Source organism: Rattus norvegicus, chromosome 1 (assembly GCF_036323735.1).
Source record: "Rattus norvegicus strain BN/NHsdMcwi chromosome 1, GRCr8, whole genome shotgun sequence".
Classification (NCBI taxonomy): domain Eukaryota; kingdom Metazoa; phylum Chordata; class Mammalia; order Rodentia; family Muridae; genus Rattus; species Rattus norvegicus.
Window position 1 is genome coordinate 56,427,116 of NC_086019.1, and position 18,171 is coordinate 56,445,286.

At 43.8% G+C, this 18,171-nt stretch overlaps 1 protein-coding gene across 2 annotated transcripts; it reads left to right on the plus strand.

Annotated features, from left to right (window-relative positions):
- Positions 1–3,933: 3,933 nt before the first annotated feature.
- LOC134485002 (sperm motility kinase Y-like) lies at positions 3,934–8,983 on the plus strand. Of its 2 annotated transcripts, none has more exons than XM_063280825.1 (3): positions 3,934–4,486; positions 5,538–7,130; positions 7,864–8,983. In XM_063280825.1, exon 2 carries the CDS (start codon positions 5,558–5,560, stop codon positions 6,554–6,556), a length of 999 nt encoding a protein of 332 aa, XP_063136895.1. In that variant the 5' UTR covers positions 3,934–4,486; positions 5,538–5,557; the 3' UTR covers positions 6,557–7,130; positions 7,864–8,983. The 2 variants fall into 2 exon arrangements, with proteins under 2 accessions (XP_063136895.1, XP_063136894.1); XM_063280824.1 differs by having other exon boundaries at positions 3,938–4,046.
- Positions 8,984–18,171: the final 9,188 nt, after the last annotated feature.

Consider the following 18,171-nt stretch of genomic DNA (forward strand, 5'->3'; position numbering starts at 1 on the left):
GGCTTTGACACTGAACAAGCCCAGAGTGCTGCCTCTGCTCACATTGTGCCAGCACCTTAGCCTAACTCTAGATGTCCTAAATTCTGAGAGGAGGAAGGAGATCTTCCTACATAGAAGATGTTCTCTGAATCTGTGCTGGCCAAGGTCAAGCCAGAGTGTTTGAACATTCCAGTTCCAGCCCCTGAGGGTTCTCTGCCTGCCTGGTGTTTTGTTGTGCTTTATGTCTGGCAAGGTGAAGATGTGGCCCATACTAGGAATATCTTTGAAGACAACTGCCCTGGGTTCCCATGCTAAAATTCAATTAGGGACTGACAGGGACCTAAATACCAACAAGACAGTGCCAAGACCATGAGTTCCAAAATCAAGAGCAAATGGGGCCTTGATGGTATCCTGTGCTGATCTGACAGGAGTCAGCACACACAATTCTCCTGCACATCCAATGCCCCTTGGAAAAATCCTCTGTCAAGGGTAAGTGATGCCTCATGAGAATGAACTGTCAGCGTAGGACAAGACACTTGGGACTACTGTCCTGAACTCACCAGTCTCAGATGAATGGGCTTTGAAAAGTTTTCAGGACACAGAATAGGGGTGTGTAAGCAAGTGCAGGTAATCCTTGGGAAACACATAGTTCCTGAGGAGGTTCTGAGATATGTTGGATCCACTCCTGGAAAAGGCAGCATTGTGTTCAGGGGGGTAAGAAAGCATGAGCCTGCTGATGTTTTCACAGTATTGCATGGGAACAGTAACAATGCCCTTAGGAGCAGGATGTCCTAACACTCTCAGATCAAGCAGACAGCCTAGAGCCTATTAGGCCCATATCCCAAGAGAATACCGGTCATGTGTGAAGCTTCTATAGCCAGGAAGCTAGAGCAGGGAACATTGACATTGTCTCAGTTAGGGGTTTACTGCTGAGAACAGACACACCATGACCAATGCAGCTCTTATGAGGAAAACATTGATGGACACAGGATTGCAGGTTCAGAGACTCAGTCCAGTATCATCAAGCTGGGAGCATGGCAGCATCCAGGCAGTCATGGTGCCAGAGTAAGTGAGAGGTCTACATATTCATCTGAAGGCTGCTTGGGGAAGACTGGCTTGCATGTGGATAGGAAAAGGGTTTTAAAGCCCATGCCCACAGTGACACACCTACTTTAACAAGACCACGCCTCCTAATATTGCCACTCCCTGAGCTAAGCATATACAAACCATCATAGACATCTTGCAGGAGGGTGGTACTGTTCTATCAGAGAGAAGCCTCTGCTCCCGTTAATATACTGAGGTCAACCCTGGATAGGGCTCAGAGCCCTCCACACATCCTGGGACTCAGGGAGGCATCCTATGAAAGAGCTTTTTCCTAGAAGGACACATGGGTGTAGGCCTCCCTTCCAGCCAGGCTGTAGGGAGTCTCCAATGCTAAACTCTGTCTTTTTGCAGAAGTGAAACAATGAAAATTCACCCTTCACAGTACAGTGAATAGCAAAAATGGTGAAAGGTATAAAAAAGAACCAATTAGTACCTGAGCATGAGGATTGGTTTTATATGAAATGTGGGTGGGTGCAGTGCAGTATCCTCCTCCATGTACCCACATGTTCAGTAACTACCTTGTTCGATGCAGCTTTACACAGAACCATCTGGAATCCATTCACTGAGTGACTCCATCCCTGGACTGGAAGCTACAGGTTGGACTTTTGTATCCAGGTCTCCCAGCGCAGGGACAGGGATGCATGGATAAAGTGGAGAGAAGCAGACTGGAATGGTGCAGAGGTTATCCTGCCAACAACCCCAAGCCACCAGCTGCATGACAATGTAGAACAGCGAGCAGTTTCCCAGCCAGCCTCACTCCCCATAGACAGCCTTCTTCCAGTCCCTCCTTATGCCAAGGAAAGAAAAGCAAAAAAAGTAGGGGCAGGGAAAGAAAAATTGCTCTACTCCCAGGAGCCAAGGACAAGCCCCCTCCCATCCTCTGATCTGACCCCATAACCAGCCACAGCCAAGTCCTGGGCTCATCTCTAGAGGCACATGGACCCAGGCAGATGAGCCCTTGAATCACAATCGGCTCCTCAAAAGCATCCTATGGGTGTCAGTCCTAAGTCCATGAATCGGAGGTGCTCTGCACAGCTATTCAGAGAAGCCTTCTCTTGATCTCTGTGGAGATCTCTCTGTTGGATGTCAGAGGAGAGTGTCCATCCAGCATCAGTCCTGGGACTGTGGCCCTCTAATGTGTTAGCCCATGTGAACCTCCCCACAGAGCCCCACCTGTCCTTGTGCAACTCCTCCTTGATCGCTTTTATAGGAAGATATTTAGAGTCCCTTGCAGGAGGCAGGGAAAATGGCACACAGCTGAGGGTGGTAGACAAAGCTGGGAACACATCAAATATTGAGTTGGTGTGAGGCTCCCTAAGCCATGCTTGGGCAGGTCTGTGCCAGCGATCCCATAAGACCCTTTGATTCTCCCCATGTACACAGCAGGAACCAATTGCCAGGCCTACCCTCTGCCCAGAGCAAAGGGAGATTGGAACTTGGATTCCAACCCTGGCCATTCCTATAATACCTGACCTTGTAACCCTTGCTCCCTTTGGGGCTCAACAGTCCCCCTCAAATGTAGACAACAATGTCTAGATGGCGTTCACAGCTTTTCTTGCCTGAAACTGTGCTTTGTTTGATACTACAAACCAGGAAGTAGGGACTTAAACTTGAGATCACTGACTCAGGCTAGGGAGGACTCCAGGGCACCTGAGCTCAGCTGCAAAGGCAGAAGCTGAACCACAGTGAGCAGAGGTGGCACATTTTGCTGTTTCTTTCCTTTTCTGCTCTCAGGCCTTTCAGTGAACTCTACAGATGAGGATCTTTCCTCCCAGGCTTAGTGTCTGCAGCCATGAGAGTCCTCTACAGGGGACTCCAAACCCCAGAAGAGTCTTCAGAAGGAAAGCGCTACACACTGCACTGCCCCCAGCACTCTGAGAAACAGAGACCCTTTCTGGGCTTGGGCCAGTCAGTGCTCAATAGTTAGCTTCTGGCTGCACTGGCTGCTCACAAATAACACAGCAGACTGGGTCCTGTGACCTGGCTGTTACAGACTGTGATTGAGAATTCATTTCAACTGTGTCAGCATAGCCACTCTGTTCCTTCTGGTCCCAGGTTGCACAGAGCTCCTTGTCCTCATACATGCCTGTTCCATCACTGGACCTTAATATTTAAAGTGAGCCCTACACTCAGGATGGACTTGGTTTTCTATACATCATGCCAACCTCTGTGTGATAGGAAGTGTCTGCCTGTATATGCATACCCCCTTATGTGCCTAGGTGTCCATGCATACCACTACCCCATGTCCTGTCAGAGGCCATCCTCTGGACAGGTCCTCACGCCTGCATGTCAGACCACCTGTCTTCAAGCCCCAACACCTTCCCACTCCACAGATGCTGAGCTTATGGGCTTTGCTGATGCACCCAACATTCGTGGGGGTTTTGGGGGATTGAAACTCAATTCCTTACCCTTGGGAGGCAAGTGCTCTGCCTATCCCTGCATCTTTGTCTCAGGTGTTTGATGATAACCTAGAGCCTTTCCTAGGATTTATGAAATCAGTGTCATCTTGATCGGTCAGTTTAGAAACACAGCTTTGTTTTTTTTTTAATTTTTTTTAACAGTGTACCATTAGTTTGAGGCTAATCATTCAGAATTCAATGAAAAAGTGACACCCTGAGTGTAGACATGACGACTTTGAAGCAGGAGGCATAGAAAACATTCAAAACAGAGAACTGAGGAGAGGTAAACATCTTACAGGCTTTGATTTCTAAAAGCCTTAAAATTCTCCATAGCCCACAGAAGCCAGAGCCTTGAAGCCTTTCCCAACCATGTCATGACAGGTCCTATTGTGACCTCATGAGGAGCGACTGTGAGGCGTCCCAGCCAACAGATGTTAAGCTGTTGCCAGGCCTGGATTTCTTTGAGTGCTTTGAGAGGAGGTGTGGAGTGGAGCCCTCTGCGACTTGTTTGTATCTTGTGAGCTGTGTGTGGTTGTATTGGATTTTACTGTACTGTGTATATGTGTATCTATCAGTGTGTGTAAGAGAGTGTGTGCTGACAGATTTGCCTGTGTGTGAGTGTGTGTACACTTTCGCTTGTGTGTTTGTCAGTATATGTAGGAGTGTGTGAGTTTACAGGTTTGTTTGTGTGTATGTTTGTATGTGTGTACCAATTCTTTTGTGTGTGTGTGTGTCCCTGTGTGTGTGTGTGTGTTTGTCTGTGATGTGCATTTTTCCAGGTTTACTTGTGTGTAAGTATGTGTGTGCCTCTTCCTACGTGATTGTGTTTTGTATGAATCTGGGCGTTTGTCTGTGTGTGTGCCTGTGTGTGTGTGTGTGTGTGTGTGTGTGTGTTTGTGTGTGCACGCACGTGCCCATCCCCTTTTCCCCTTGTATCTATATTACCTGCACCTCAGTGCAAAAGAGTGTAGAGGCTAGAAGTCACCCTGGCTCCTGTTCCTGAGGTAGGTCCTCAACCTCATTTTCAAGACAGGCTCCCTCACTGGCCTGCAGCTGCCCAAGTACCTGTCTTGGGTCTCCAGTGGCTCCCAGGAATTTGATATGCCAACCCCATAATATCAGATTAAAGGCCTACGTAGACTGCTGGCTGCTTATTTATGGATTGATATTTTTTCTATGTGTTTAAGAGATAGAATTAGGCCATATATTCTCAAGACCACTGACTATTTCCTTATTGTGGTTTTGTTTTATTTATTTATTTATTTATTTATTTATTTATTTATTATGGATTGCTGGACTCATTTTGGTGGTGGTTTTTATGTTCTCACATGCTATATTATTGCTTTGATTATTTACGGTTCTGCAGTCGGATGATTCACTCTATCTCCATTTTCAATGTCCTGCAGTTTCATCCTTTTACATTATTTCTGTTTTTCTATTTATTGAGTACAAGCAATCATTGGCTTAGACTTGATACAAATTTGCCCTTTGTGACACCTTGACTCTTTTTTTGTTTAAGGTTGACTGTTCACTGATATTTAACTGCCTTATTCCTTATGGTTGGTTAATTTTAATTTTCAGTATTTTGCTCTGGAGAGTTGTGGATTTTTGTGGATCACTAGGTCCTGAAATTCAATGGAGTTTTCCCTTAAGTGTTGGCTTTTTACATTTGTTTGTTTTGTCTTATACTCAGTCTTTCTCCTCTCATTTCTTTCATCTGACCTTTTTTTTCAAACAATCCATTCACAGTATTGATCAGCTTTGGCCGCCCAATCTTATTGTAGTATGACGATTTTTATTTTCATCATTACGTTTAGTATTTGTGTGCTCTTGGCTTTCTCTTTTGGGGATGGTTATTTGTGTGGCTTTTACTTATGATTCTTCATATTTCCCCCTGTTCATAATTTTACTCTATTTTTCTAGTCTAGTCCCTTCTTTGTTATTATTTTTTTCTTTTTGTTTCATTTGTTTCTTTTAGGTTCCACATGTGTAATTTTAGTTCCTGAATTGCTCCATCTTTTTCATTATTTGATTCCATTTGTTTGTTATTTTTAGGTAGCATTAGTACTGATAAAATGCCTACAGAGACTGAGGAGGAGTTACCACCTTCTAGTCCCGATCCCAGTATCTCTCAGGAGGGAACCTTTCATTCCCAATATAAAGTACTGAAGACTATTGGAAAAGGAAGCCATGCCAAGGTCCTCCTGGCCCACCACCAGCTCACAGGAACCCCAGTGGCGGTCAAAGTTCTCCGAAAGAACAAGCAGTGGTTCCGGCCAGCCATGACAGAAGCAAACATAATGAGAAAGATCAACCACCCCAACATTGTTTCTCTCTTACAAGTCATTGAAAACAAAACTAGAATATACCTCATAATGGAGCTGGTGGAAGGCCAACAACTCCACCAGTACATCAGAGAGTCAGGGCACATAGAGGAGGATGAGGCCCGGCAAATATTTGAACAGATATTATCAGCAGTGAGCTACTGCCATGGAAAGGGGATTGTTCACCGAGACCTGAAAGTGGACAATATAATGATTGATAAAAACAAAAAGGTCAAAGTCATCGACTTTGGGCTTAGCACCGAAACACAACCTGGACAAATGCTAAACCAGCACTGCGGTGCGTATTCTTTTGGTTTCCCGGAACGCTTCCTTGGACTTCTGTATGACGGGATGAAGAATGATATGTGGACAATAGGAGTGGTCTTGTATTATATGGTAGTGGGAAAGCTCCCATTTGATTCTGTGATCATCCAAGAATTACAAAAACAAGTTGTTGCAGGGGTGTATCCTGCCCCCTGTGGGGTTTCAGAAGAACTGGAGAACCTCCTTAGTCAATTACTAACAGTAAATCCAATGTATAGACCAACAGCCAGCGAGGTGATGAAACACGCCTGGTTCAAAGAACACGGGAAGGGGTTCACAGTTCGTTGTGAAGAACTGCTTCCCCTCAGGCCAGACCCTGAAATTTTGGGTGCGATGAAATGCATGGGATTTCAAGCCTCTGTAATAAAATACTCCCTAATAAAAAGAAAATATAATGAGGAAATGGCAACTTATTGCTTCCTATAACAGCAGGCTCTCCCGGGGTATGGCTGCACAGCCCAGGCACAGCAAGTGAGTCCCATTGCAGCCCCATTTCCTAGCCTTGATCCTGCTGCTGCTTTTAGATTACAAAGAAAGAGGAGTGGAAGCCTGCCAGTCCTTGACACCTTGCAGGTGTCATTCTCCCAAGGTCACGTATCTCATTATGGCCAGAAGGTTCATACAAAAGGAGGAAGAAGGTCCACTGTGGCTGGTCGTCTCAGGCCACTACCAATAACACCTACACAGGACCACTATCACAAATGTGCCATGAGTGTCCCATACATTCAAACAACAAGCATCTTCAGTGAGAGGAGTAGCAACAAGGAAATAAAAGAAGATAATCTAGTCTCCCACAGAGCCCCATTAGAGGATAAGCCCATCTCCAGCAGGGTCCGGCACAGAGGTTTTAAGGGGTGGACCAGGAATATAGCAAATGCCCTGATAAAGCTTTGTTGCTGCTTGCCAAGGAGAAAGAAACCTCGCCTGGGGCAGAACAGAATCTCACCCCAGAAATGAGCCACAGGGAGAGTCCAGATAACAAGCAGCAGGCACAGCCCAGGTATCTTCGTGCTTTGTCCTTTCTAGTTTGCTCTATGCTGGTCCTTCCTCTGTCTCTGGTTTCCATTTTCCCCACAATTCTTACCTTGTATCTTCTCTAAGTTCTTTTATGAGGTTTCCCCAACACCAAGCCTTCTCCGTCTTCTTGATTTCTCCTCTTCCCAGCAGGGACTCAATATGAATTCCTCACTCTACAGAGTTTTCTTGTTGACCCATCCCTTCAGATGGACTACAGCTCCCCCTTAGGCCAATAGCTCCCACAGGGTGAGGACTAGAGATTCATGGGCTCATGGACTCATCCATGGGCTACTGGTTCTAGCACATGTGGTCATCAATCACAAGTGCTGCAGAACAGAGTCTTATGTTTTCAAATGTAACATCCCACTCCATTAAGCCTTAAAATTAATAACAAGGTTTGTCACTGAATAAGTATCAACAACCTACTTTGTGGGTTATTGTTGATGGTCAGAATCCTGCATGCATGCATATTGTTTTGCATACTGATTTTTTCATTCCTAAGACCTAGCAACTGATATATATTGTTACATATATATATATATATATATATATATATATATGTAACATTTGTAAATGATTTCTTTCAAAAATCTAAATGAGAAGTAGAAGAGAAGATTTAATAAAATAATAAGGCAATCAAAGCTCCAAATGGTAATCTAAGTATTCTACCGCATAAGATTTTTGCTTAGAATAAATTGACTTTTTTTCTCTCACAGTGCCATATTGAAATTCTGTCATGTCCTGAGTATAAACAGGAGGTGATTTCAGACACATGGCCAAGGAAAAGACACCAGCAGAAGCTACAGCACCAACAGGAGAAACAGCAATAGCGCCAGCAGCATTAGCAGCAGAAGGAGGAGGAGGAGGAAGAGGAGGATTCCCCAACACCAAGCCTCCTCCCTCCTCTTGATTTCTCCTCTTCCCAGCAGGGACCCAATATGAATGATGAGTTCCACACTCTACAGAGTTGTCTTGTTGACCCATCCCTTCAGATGGACTCCATCTCCCCCTTAGGCCAATAGCTTCCACAGGGTGAGAACTAGAGGGTCATGGGATCATGGACTCTTCCATGGGCTACTAATCCATAGAGAAACGGGCCTGTAATACCAGACACTCAAGACACACAGTAGGTAGGGGGATCAGAACTTCAAGGCTAGCCTGGTCTACATCATGAGTTTAAGATCAGCTTGGCCAACTTACTGACACCCTTTTCCTAGAGGTGAGGAGGGCTAAGGCTACTAACTCAGTGGTAGAGTACTCATGGGGAAACAGACTGCTGTCCATTGATACCTCTCCTTCCTTGCTAGGAAATACACAATGGTATTAGAAGAGTCAAAGGTTCCTGGCCTAGCATCCACTATTATATTTGCTACATCATTAAGGGTGCAGTTTTTGGTATTTTGGTCAGGGATCAAATCTATGAAATAAAACTTAGGCAATACTCTCATTGCTGTCAGAGTGGGAGGTGGATGATAAATGCTTGCCCACCTGCATCAGTACAAAGCTGGTTCCTTGGACTCCCTGCAAACACATCACTGCTAACTGTGTGCCTTGTATAGGCTTTTACAGCACTGTCATAGCTTGAAAACCTTCCCTGCTATGGACCCTTGAGTGGGCACCCTGCCTTTCTCAGTCTCAGAATGGAGCAAAGATCCCCTGCTCACCTCTAGGCTCACAGGTCAGGGACCTCTTCCATCCCATAGTGAACAAGACTGGCACAGCTGCACACACCTTGGAAAAAGAATGTATTGGCAACCCTTAACAAAAAAGATGGTTCTTACTTTCGATTATGGCATTCTATAAAATACGGGTATTTCCTGGTATAATTACACATGTCATTGATTGTGTGTGTGCGTATGTTTTTTGAGGTTGGAGAGGGATAATTCATTTCTCTAAGCCCCTTCCTCAATGCTGGGTGATAAACATTGACTCTCATATAGATTTTAATAATTATACATTTATTTATATATTTTTAAGATTTGTTTATTTTTCCAACTTTTGTAGCTCTTTCTGTGTGTGTGTGTGTGTGTGTGTGTGTGTGTGTGTGTGTGTGTGTGTGTGTGTAATTAGATATAATACTCAGGGTCAGTAATCCTACCCTTGAGCTACCTTATAACTTTTTATGTTTTAAACAGCTTTATTATGATATCTTTGATATGTAAAGCTGATATGTGCTAGAGGTGAGCATCTTGATGTTCTTAAAGACATGTTCTTCCTCAGATACAGAACGCGAGCTGGCTAAAATCCTTGCTACTCCTGCAGATTAACCTTGTCATGCACTGAAGCAATGGGGCACATACTAAGCCCACTCCCTGAGCTGCTTCCTAGGTTGGTAGCACTGGCTCCATCCCAGGCACAGCTGGAGTGGGCAGCTGTAAGGTTGAGGACCTGCACTCAGGACACTGGGCTCCAGGAGCACCTCACCTGCTGGTCATCCTGTGTACCTCTGAATGTCACTCCTGGGTTCTCACTGCCTGGCACTTAACCATAGACACCACTGTAGAACTGTCTAAGGCCAGAAGGGCAAAAACATTGTTGTTATAAATTTCTACTATGGAAACATCAAATGTTGTGCTTCTTGAACAGTTTTATGAAATGAACCTGGGAGAAACGCAAGAAATATGGCCTGAAGTCTCTTCTGGAACTGCCACTCCAGCATAAGCGTCCACAGGCAGTCAGTCTCCTCTGCACTACCGTCCCCCTTGTTTTGCAACTCATGGATCTCCTTGCTTAGCATATCCACAAGGTGCATTTGCTGTTGCTTCTCCAGCTTCTTCCTGACATCTTATTTTTATGGGTCTGGAGACAGACTCCCCAGAGGACAGCACCTCTTTTTTGATAGTTATGAACTGCAGATCCCTGTGCTCAATAGTGGGGGGCTGCTGCGGGGACTACAACACCAGAATGACTGTTTCTTGGGGCCTCTGCAGTGTGGAAGGTTTTCCTGGTTTGGTCGGTGTGGTCAAAGATGAGAAGGAAGCAAGTTCAGGGAATGAGAGTGCATCTGTCGCCCTTTCCTCTCCTGCTCCCTGGGCTTCCTCTCTGCTTCCTTGTCCAGACAGGCCTTCTATATCTCAGACCACCACTGCTGCTCCTCACTCTTTTTTCCCAGCCACCTGTGCAGACTGGGATGCTGCCTTGTTTGCAGAAGGAGGGGGGAGTGGCAAATCCACTGAAATGCCACCAATATCTGGTGTAGTGTACTTGTGGTAGAGGAGGTGGTGGAGGGAGGTCTGTTCATATGGGCTGGGAGACAGTCACAGGGGTGGGCAGCACCTCTGCTGGGGTTTCCCAATGGCCAGGACCACTCTTGGTCAGAGTGGAAGCAGGGGTAACTGACTTGGAGGAAGGGTTCAGGTGCTCCTGGCTGCATGTGCTAGATTCCACTGAGGACCTCTGGATCCACATATCACTGTCACACTAGAGACCCTTGCCAGCCTCTACTCAGTGGAGCTCAAGTAGGTAAAACTTCCTGAAGCTCTTCCTTGGAAGGGGTAAGAGGCTGAGCAAAGAAAAGAGGAAGCTATACTACTTCAGGGACTCACCAGAGATATTAGCAAAATTTCATGCATGTTTCTTCCTCACAGAAGAGGTAACAAAAACTGGGGAATGGTTATATAACCAGACCTGACACTGATTTATGGCTCACTGGCCAAGTAGCCAGCTGTTCCTGTGTCTACAAAGGAATAAAAAGATTGTTTCTATACACTGATGCATGCTGTTTGTGGCATTGTCACTCCTGAAATTTAGCTCCTAACTTCAGGTCTAGGTAGAGGGGTCTGTTCTTGTGAAATGTAAAGAAGTAAACAATCAGATGCCTAAAACTGCATAAAAGGCATACTTTTTCCTCAGGTATCTGTTTTACAATCTTTTAAAAAGCATTCATAGGAATTGACACCCTGAAACAAGCTTTGCCATTTTAGGAAAAGTGTGATGGAGGGAAGATTTGTACAGTGGGTTACTGGGAAGACAGGATTGTAAAGGAAATAAATAAATGGTTTTCTAAAAAGCATGTATTTTAAATGCCGTGCTAAAAACTATAATTTTGACACTATGCTTTCAATAAAAAACATTTCACATTTTCTTATTTACTCATTTAAACTAATTCTCATTTTCCCAGATTCATTAATTTAGTATTAATTTACTTGAGTAGCGTAATAAAAATAAAACTGAAAAAATAAAAAGTAAAAATAAAATTGAGTCAGGGTCAGAAGTGGATTCACAATACTGCACCTAACAGACTGTGAATATATCTAATAAACCGTACCATCAGATCTGATCTGTATCAGGATCCAGAAGTATTTCTCAGCATCATGAACTCAGTCTCAACTAACTTCTTCCTTGAAAAGCTGAGCAAGAGCTGTGGTAGCAGCTACTACACGGGACTTTTAGGGTCTCACTTTATAAAAATAATTTATGTGTATGAGTGTTTGCCCAGCATGTGTGCACATGAATGCTTGACTGGTGTCCAAAGAACTTAGAAGAAGGTTTCAAATCCCCTGAAATTAGAGTTTTAGGCAGTTGTGAGCTAACACTGGTGTTGTAAAATACTGAACCATCTTTCCAGCCCCAGATTTTGATAACTTTTACGAGGAGCCATATCTCAATACAGGATTACTATATGTTGGCTAACCTGGCTTGAGTCACTAGCTCTTACCTCTCTGCACCATGGAGGACAATGGCTGGGTAAGACAGGTGGACAGGCAGTGAGAGAGGATGCCTTGATTTGCAACTTCCAGTGTAACCATGGAACTGGTTGTAGTCATGAGTTCTGCTGCCCTAGGAAGAAAATATAAAGAAACAGCGCTCACTGTCATAGAGGAGTCTCTGTTCAGAATACTTGTGCTTAGGTTCCTCAGCCTGGTTGCTGTTTGGGGAAATAAACCAGACTTTCAGAAGATTATGTCCTGTCCACATAACTTATGATAATTAATTATAAAACAGGTAAATATATTCTATTCTAGAACATAAACATTAAGATATTTAAAGATTTTACAAGCTCTAAGTATATGTGTACATATTTATATAATTATTTAATGAAATGTTCTATACTAATATACATTCTTATGAGTGAACCCAAAATGAGATTCATGTTCTCTAAGAACTAGGGTTATAGTGAAGGTGAGTAAACACAAAGAGCTTTTACATCACTTCTTTTTGAATTCAAATTTCAAAATTAAATGCAAACTATCACTTCAGTACACTAAAACTAACCAATTAGTTGACGCGTTTAAGTGACCAATTAGTCATAACTTTCCTGAGAAAGTCCAACCAGACTAAATTCATCCACAATGAGGAGTTGGTCATGGGCACCTAGTTGTCCAACCTGAGCCACCAGAAGGGTGTAGGGAGAAAAGAAAAAAGGCAGCGTCACTGGTTGCTGCCGCTGCGGAGAGCTCATAGGTAGCACCCCACGAGAAACTTGAGCCTCGGGACCACAGGTAAGACCAACTTTTCTGCTGCAAGAGACCTGCCTGGTGAACTCAGGACACAGAGAGGCAAAAATCCTCTAGGACCAGGCACTTCCGGGGTTTACCGAGAGTCCCAAACCCGCGGATCCCGAAACGCAGCAGCTCTCTGCTCCCAAACCCCGTGGGAGAGAGACCTCACTGCCTGGTCAGGTGGGCACTCCTGAGGCTGCAGAGCAGAAGAGACCACCAACACTGCTCAACCCTGCCCACATCCCTGGCCCAATGGGAAACTGTTTAAGGCCTCTGGGTTCCTGCAGAGGAGGGCCCCGGTTCAGCAGGACCGCTGCGTCTGAGACACCACCAGAACCTGAAGGGACAGACCGGATAAACAGTTCTCTGCACCCAAATACCGTGGGAGGGAGAGCTAAACCTTCACAGAGGCAGACATGCCTGGGAAACCAGAAGAGACTGCACTCTGCACACATCTCTGACGCCAGAGGAAAACACCAAACACCATCTGTAACCCTGGTGCACGGAAGCTCCCGGAAAGGGCGGTGCAGATCTTCCAGGTTGCTGCCACCGTGGAGAGCTCATAGGCAGCACCACACGAGCAAACTTGAGCCTCGGGACCACAGGTAAGACCAACTTTTCTGCTGCAAGAGACCTGCCTGGTGAACTCAGGACACAGAGAGGCAAAAATTCCTCTAGGACTGGGCACTTACGGGGTTTACCGGGAGTACCAAACCCGCGGATCCCGGCCCGCAGCAGCTCTCTGCTCCCAAACCCCGTGGGAGAGAGACCTCACTGCCTGGTCAGGTGGGCACTCCTGAGGCTGCAGAGCAGAAGAGACCACCAACACTGCTCACCCCTGCCCACATCCCTGGCCCAATAGGAAACTGTTTAAGGCCTCTGGGTTCCCGCAGAGGAGGGCCCAGGTGCAGCAGGACCGCTGCGTCTGAGACACCACCAGAACCTGAAGGGACAGACGGGATAAACAGTTCTCTGCACCCAAATCCCGTGGGAGGGAGAGCTAAACCTTCAGAGAGGCAGACATGCCTGGGAAACCAGAAGAGACTGCACTCTGCACATATATCTGACGCCAGAGGAAAACACCAAACTCCATCTGGAACCCTCGTGCACGGAAGCTCCCGGAAAGGGCAGCGCAGATCTTCCTGGTTGCTGCCGCCGCAGAGAGCTCATAAGCAACACCCCACGAGCAAACTTGAGCCCCAGGACCACAGGTAAGACCAACTTTTCTGCTGCAAGTGACCTGCCTGGTGAACTCCAGACACAGGCCCACAGGAACAGCTGAAGACCTATAGATAGGAAAAGCTACACGCCCAAAGGCAGAACACTCTGTCCCCATAACTGGCTGAAAGAAAACAGGAAACCAGGTCTACAGCACTCCTGACACACAGGCTTATAGGACAGTCTAGCCACTGTCAGAAATAGCAGAACAAAGTAACACTAGAGATAAACTGATGGCGAGAGGCAAGCGCAGGAACCCAAGCAACAGAAACCAAGACTACATGGCACCATCTGAGCCCAATTCTCCCATCAAAACAAACATGGAATATCCAAACACACCAGAAAAGCAAGATCTAGTTTCAAAATCATATTTGATCATGATGCTGGAGGACTTCAAGAAAGACGTGAAGAACTCCCTTAGAGAAACACAGGAAAACATTAATAAACAAGTAGAAGCCTACAGAGAGGAATCGCAAAAATCCCTGAAAGAATTCCAGGAAAACATAAATAAACAAGTTGAAGCCCATAGAGAGGAGACACAAAAATCCCTGAAAGAATTCCAGGAAAACACAATCAAACAGTTGAAGGAATTAAAAATGGAAATAGAAGCAATCAAGAAAGAACACATGGAAACAACCCTGGATATAGAAAACCAAAAGAAGAGACAAGGAGCTGTAGATACGAGCTTCACCAACAGAATACAAGAGATGGAAGAGAGAATCTCAGGAGCAGAAGATTCCATAGAAATCATTGACTCAACTGTCAAAGATAATGTAAAGCGGAAAAAGCTACTGGTCCAAAACATTGGTCCAGGACTCAATGAGAAGATCAAACCTAAGGACAATAGGTATAGAAGAGAGTGAAGACTCCCAGCACAAAGGACCAGTAAATATCTTCAACAAAATCATAAGAGAAAACTTCCCTAACCTAAACAAAGAGATACCCATAGGCATACAAGAAGCCTACAGAACTCCAAATGGATTGGACCAGAAAAGAAACACCTCCCGTCACATAATAGTCAAAACACCAAACGCACAAAATAAAGAAAGAATATTAAAAGCAGTAAGGGAAAAAGGTCAAGTAACATATAAAGGCAGACCTATCAGAATCACACCAGACTTTTCACCAGAAACTATGAAAGCCAGAAGATCCTGGACAGATGTCATACAGACCCTAAGAGAACACAAATGTCAGCCTAGGTTACTGTATCCTGCAAAACTCCCACTTAACATAGATGGAGAAACCAAGATATTCCAGGACAAAAACAAATTTACACAATATCTTTCTACAAATCCAGCACTACAAAGGATAAGAAATGGTAAAGCCCAACATAAGGAGGCAAGCTATACCCTAGAAGAAGCAAGAAACTAATTGTCTTGGCAACAAAACAAAGAGAAGAAAAGCACAAAAACATAACCTCATATCCAAATATAAATATAACAGGAAGCAATAATCACTATTCATTAATATCTCTCAACATCAGTGGCCTCAACTCCCCAATAAAAAGGCATAGATTAACAAACTGGATACGCAACGAGGACCTTGCATTCTGCTGCCTACAGGAAACACACCTCAGAGACAAAGACAGACACTACCTCAGAGTGAAAGGCTGGAAAACAACTTTCCAAGCAAATGGTCGGAAGAAGCAAGCTGGCATAGCCATTCTAATATCACATACAATCAATTTTCAACTAAAAGTCATCAAAAAAGATAAGGAAGGACACTTCATATTCATCAAAGGAAAAATCCACCAAGATGAACTCTCAATCATAAATATCTGGGCCCCAAATACAAGGGAACCTACATACGTAAAAGAAACCTTACTAAAGCTCAAAACACACATTGCACCTCACACAATAATAGGAGATTTCAACACCCCCACTCTCATCAATGGACAGATCATGGAAACAGAAATTAAACAGAGACGTAGACAGACTAAGAGAAGTCATGAGCCAAATGGACTTAACAGATATTTATAGAACATTCTATCCTAAAGCAAAAGGATATACCTTCTTCTCAGCTCCTCATGGTACTTTCTCCAAAACTGACCATATAATTGGTCAAAAAACGGACCTCAACAGGTACAGAAAGATAGAAATAATCCCATGCGTGCTATCGGACCACCACGGTCTAAAACTGGTCTTCAATAACAATAAGGGAAGAATGCCCACATATACGTGGAAATTGACCAATGCTCTACTCAATGATAACCTGGTCAAGGAAGAAATAAAGAAAGAAATTAAAGACTTTTTAGAATTTAATGAAAATGAAGGTACAACATACCCAAACGTATGGGACACAATGAAACCTGTGCTATAGAGGAAAACTCATAGTGCTGAGTGCCTGCAGAAAGAAACAGGAAAGAGCATATGTCAGCAGCTTGACAGCACACCTAAAAGCTCTAGAACAAAAAGATGCAAATACACCCAGGAGTAGTAGAAGGCAAGAAATAATCAAGCTCAGAGCTGAAATCAACCAAATAGAAACAAAAAGGACCATAGAAAGAATCAACAGAACCAAAAGTTGGTTCTTTGTGAAAATCAGCAAGATAGATAAACCCTTAGCCAGACTAACGAGAGGACACAGAGAGTGTGTCCAAATTAACAAAATCAGAAATGAAAAGGGAGACATAACTACAGATTCAGAGGAAATTCTAAAAATCATCAGATCTTATTATAAAGGCCTATATTCAACAAAACTTGAAAATCTGCAGGAAATGGACAATTTCCTAGACAGATACCAGGTACCGAAATTAAATCAGGAACAGATAAACCAGTTAAACTACCCCAAAACGCCTAAGGAAATAGAAGCAGTCATTAAAGGTCTCCCAACCAAAAAGAGCCCAGGTCCAGACGGGTTTAGTGCAGAATTCTATCAGACCTTCATAGAAGACCTCATACCAATATTATCCAAACTATTCCACAAAATTGAAACAGATGGATCACTACCGAATTCCTTCTATGAAGCCACAATTACTCTTATACCTAAACCACACAAAGTCCCAACAAAGAAAGAGAACTTCAGACCAATTTCCCTTATGAATATCGATGCAAAAATACTCAATAAAATTCTGGCAAACCGAATCCAAGAGCACATCAAAACAATCATCCACCATGATCAAGTAGGCTTCATCCCAGGCATGCAGGGATGGTTTAATATACGGAAAACCATCAACGTGATCCATTATATAAACAAACTGAAAGAACAAAACCACATGATCATTTCATTAGATGCTGAGAAAGCATTTGACAAAATTCAACACCCCTTCATGATAAAAGTCCTGGAAAGAATAGGAATTCAAGGCCCATACCTAAACATAATAAAAGCCATATACAGCAAACCAGTTGCTAACATTAAACTAAATGGAGAGAAACTTGAAGCAATCCCACTAAAATCAGGGACTAGACAAGGCTGCCCACTCTCTCCCTATTTATTCAATATAGTTCTTGAAGTTCTAGCCAGAGCAATCAGACAACAAAAGGAGGTCAAGGGGATACAGGTCGGAAAAGAAGAAGTCAAAATATCAGTATTTGCAGATGATATGATAGTATATTTAAGTGATACCAAAAGTTCCACCAGAGAACTACTAAAGCTGATAAACAACTTCAGCAAAGTGGCTGGGTATAAAATAAACTCAAATAAATCAATAGCCTTCATCTACACAAAAGAGAAACAAGCTGAGAAAGATATTAAGGAAACACCACCCTTCTTAATAGACCCAAATACCAAAGTACCTCGGTGTGACTTTAACAAAGCAAGTAAAAGATTTGTACAATAAGAACTTCAAGACTCTGAAGAAAGAAATTGAAGAAGACCACAGAAGATGGAAAGATCTCCCATGCTCACGGATTGGCAGGATTAATATAGTAAAAATTGCCATTTTACCAAAAGCGACCTACAGATTCAATGCAATCCCCATCAAAATACCAATACAATTCTTCAAAGAGTTAGACAGAACAATTTGCAAATTCATCTGGAATAACAAAAAACCCAGGATAGCTAAAACTATCCTCAACAATAAAAGGACTTCAGGGGGAATCACTATCCCTGAACTCAAGCAGTATTACAGAGCAATAGTGATAAAAACTGCATGGTATTGGTACAGAGACAGACAGATACACCAATGGAACAGATTTGAAGTCCCAGAAAAAAACCCGCACACCTATGGGCACTTGATTTTTGACAAGGGAGCCAAAACCATCCAATGGAAAAAAGATAGCATTTCCAGCAAATGGTGCTGGTTCAACTGGAGGTCAACATGTAGAAGAATGCAGATCGATCCATGCTTATCACCCTGTACAAAGCTTAAGTCCAAGTGGATCAAGGACCTCCATATCAAACCAGATACACTCAAACTAATAGAAG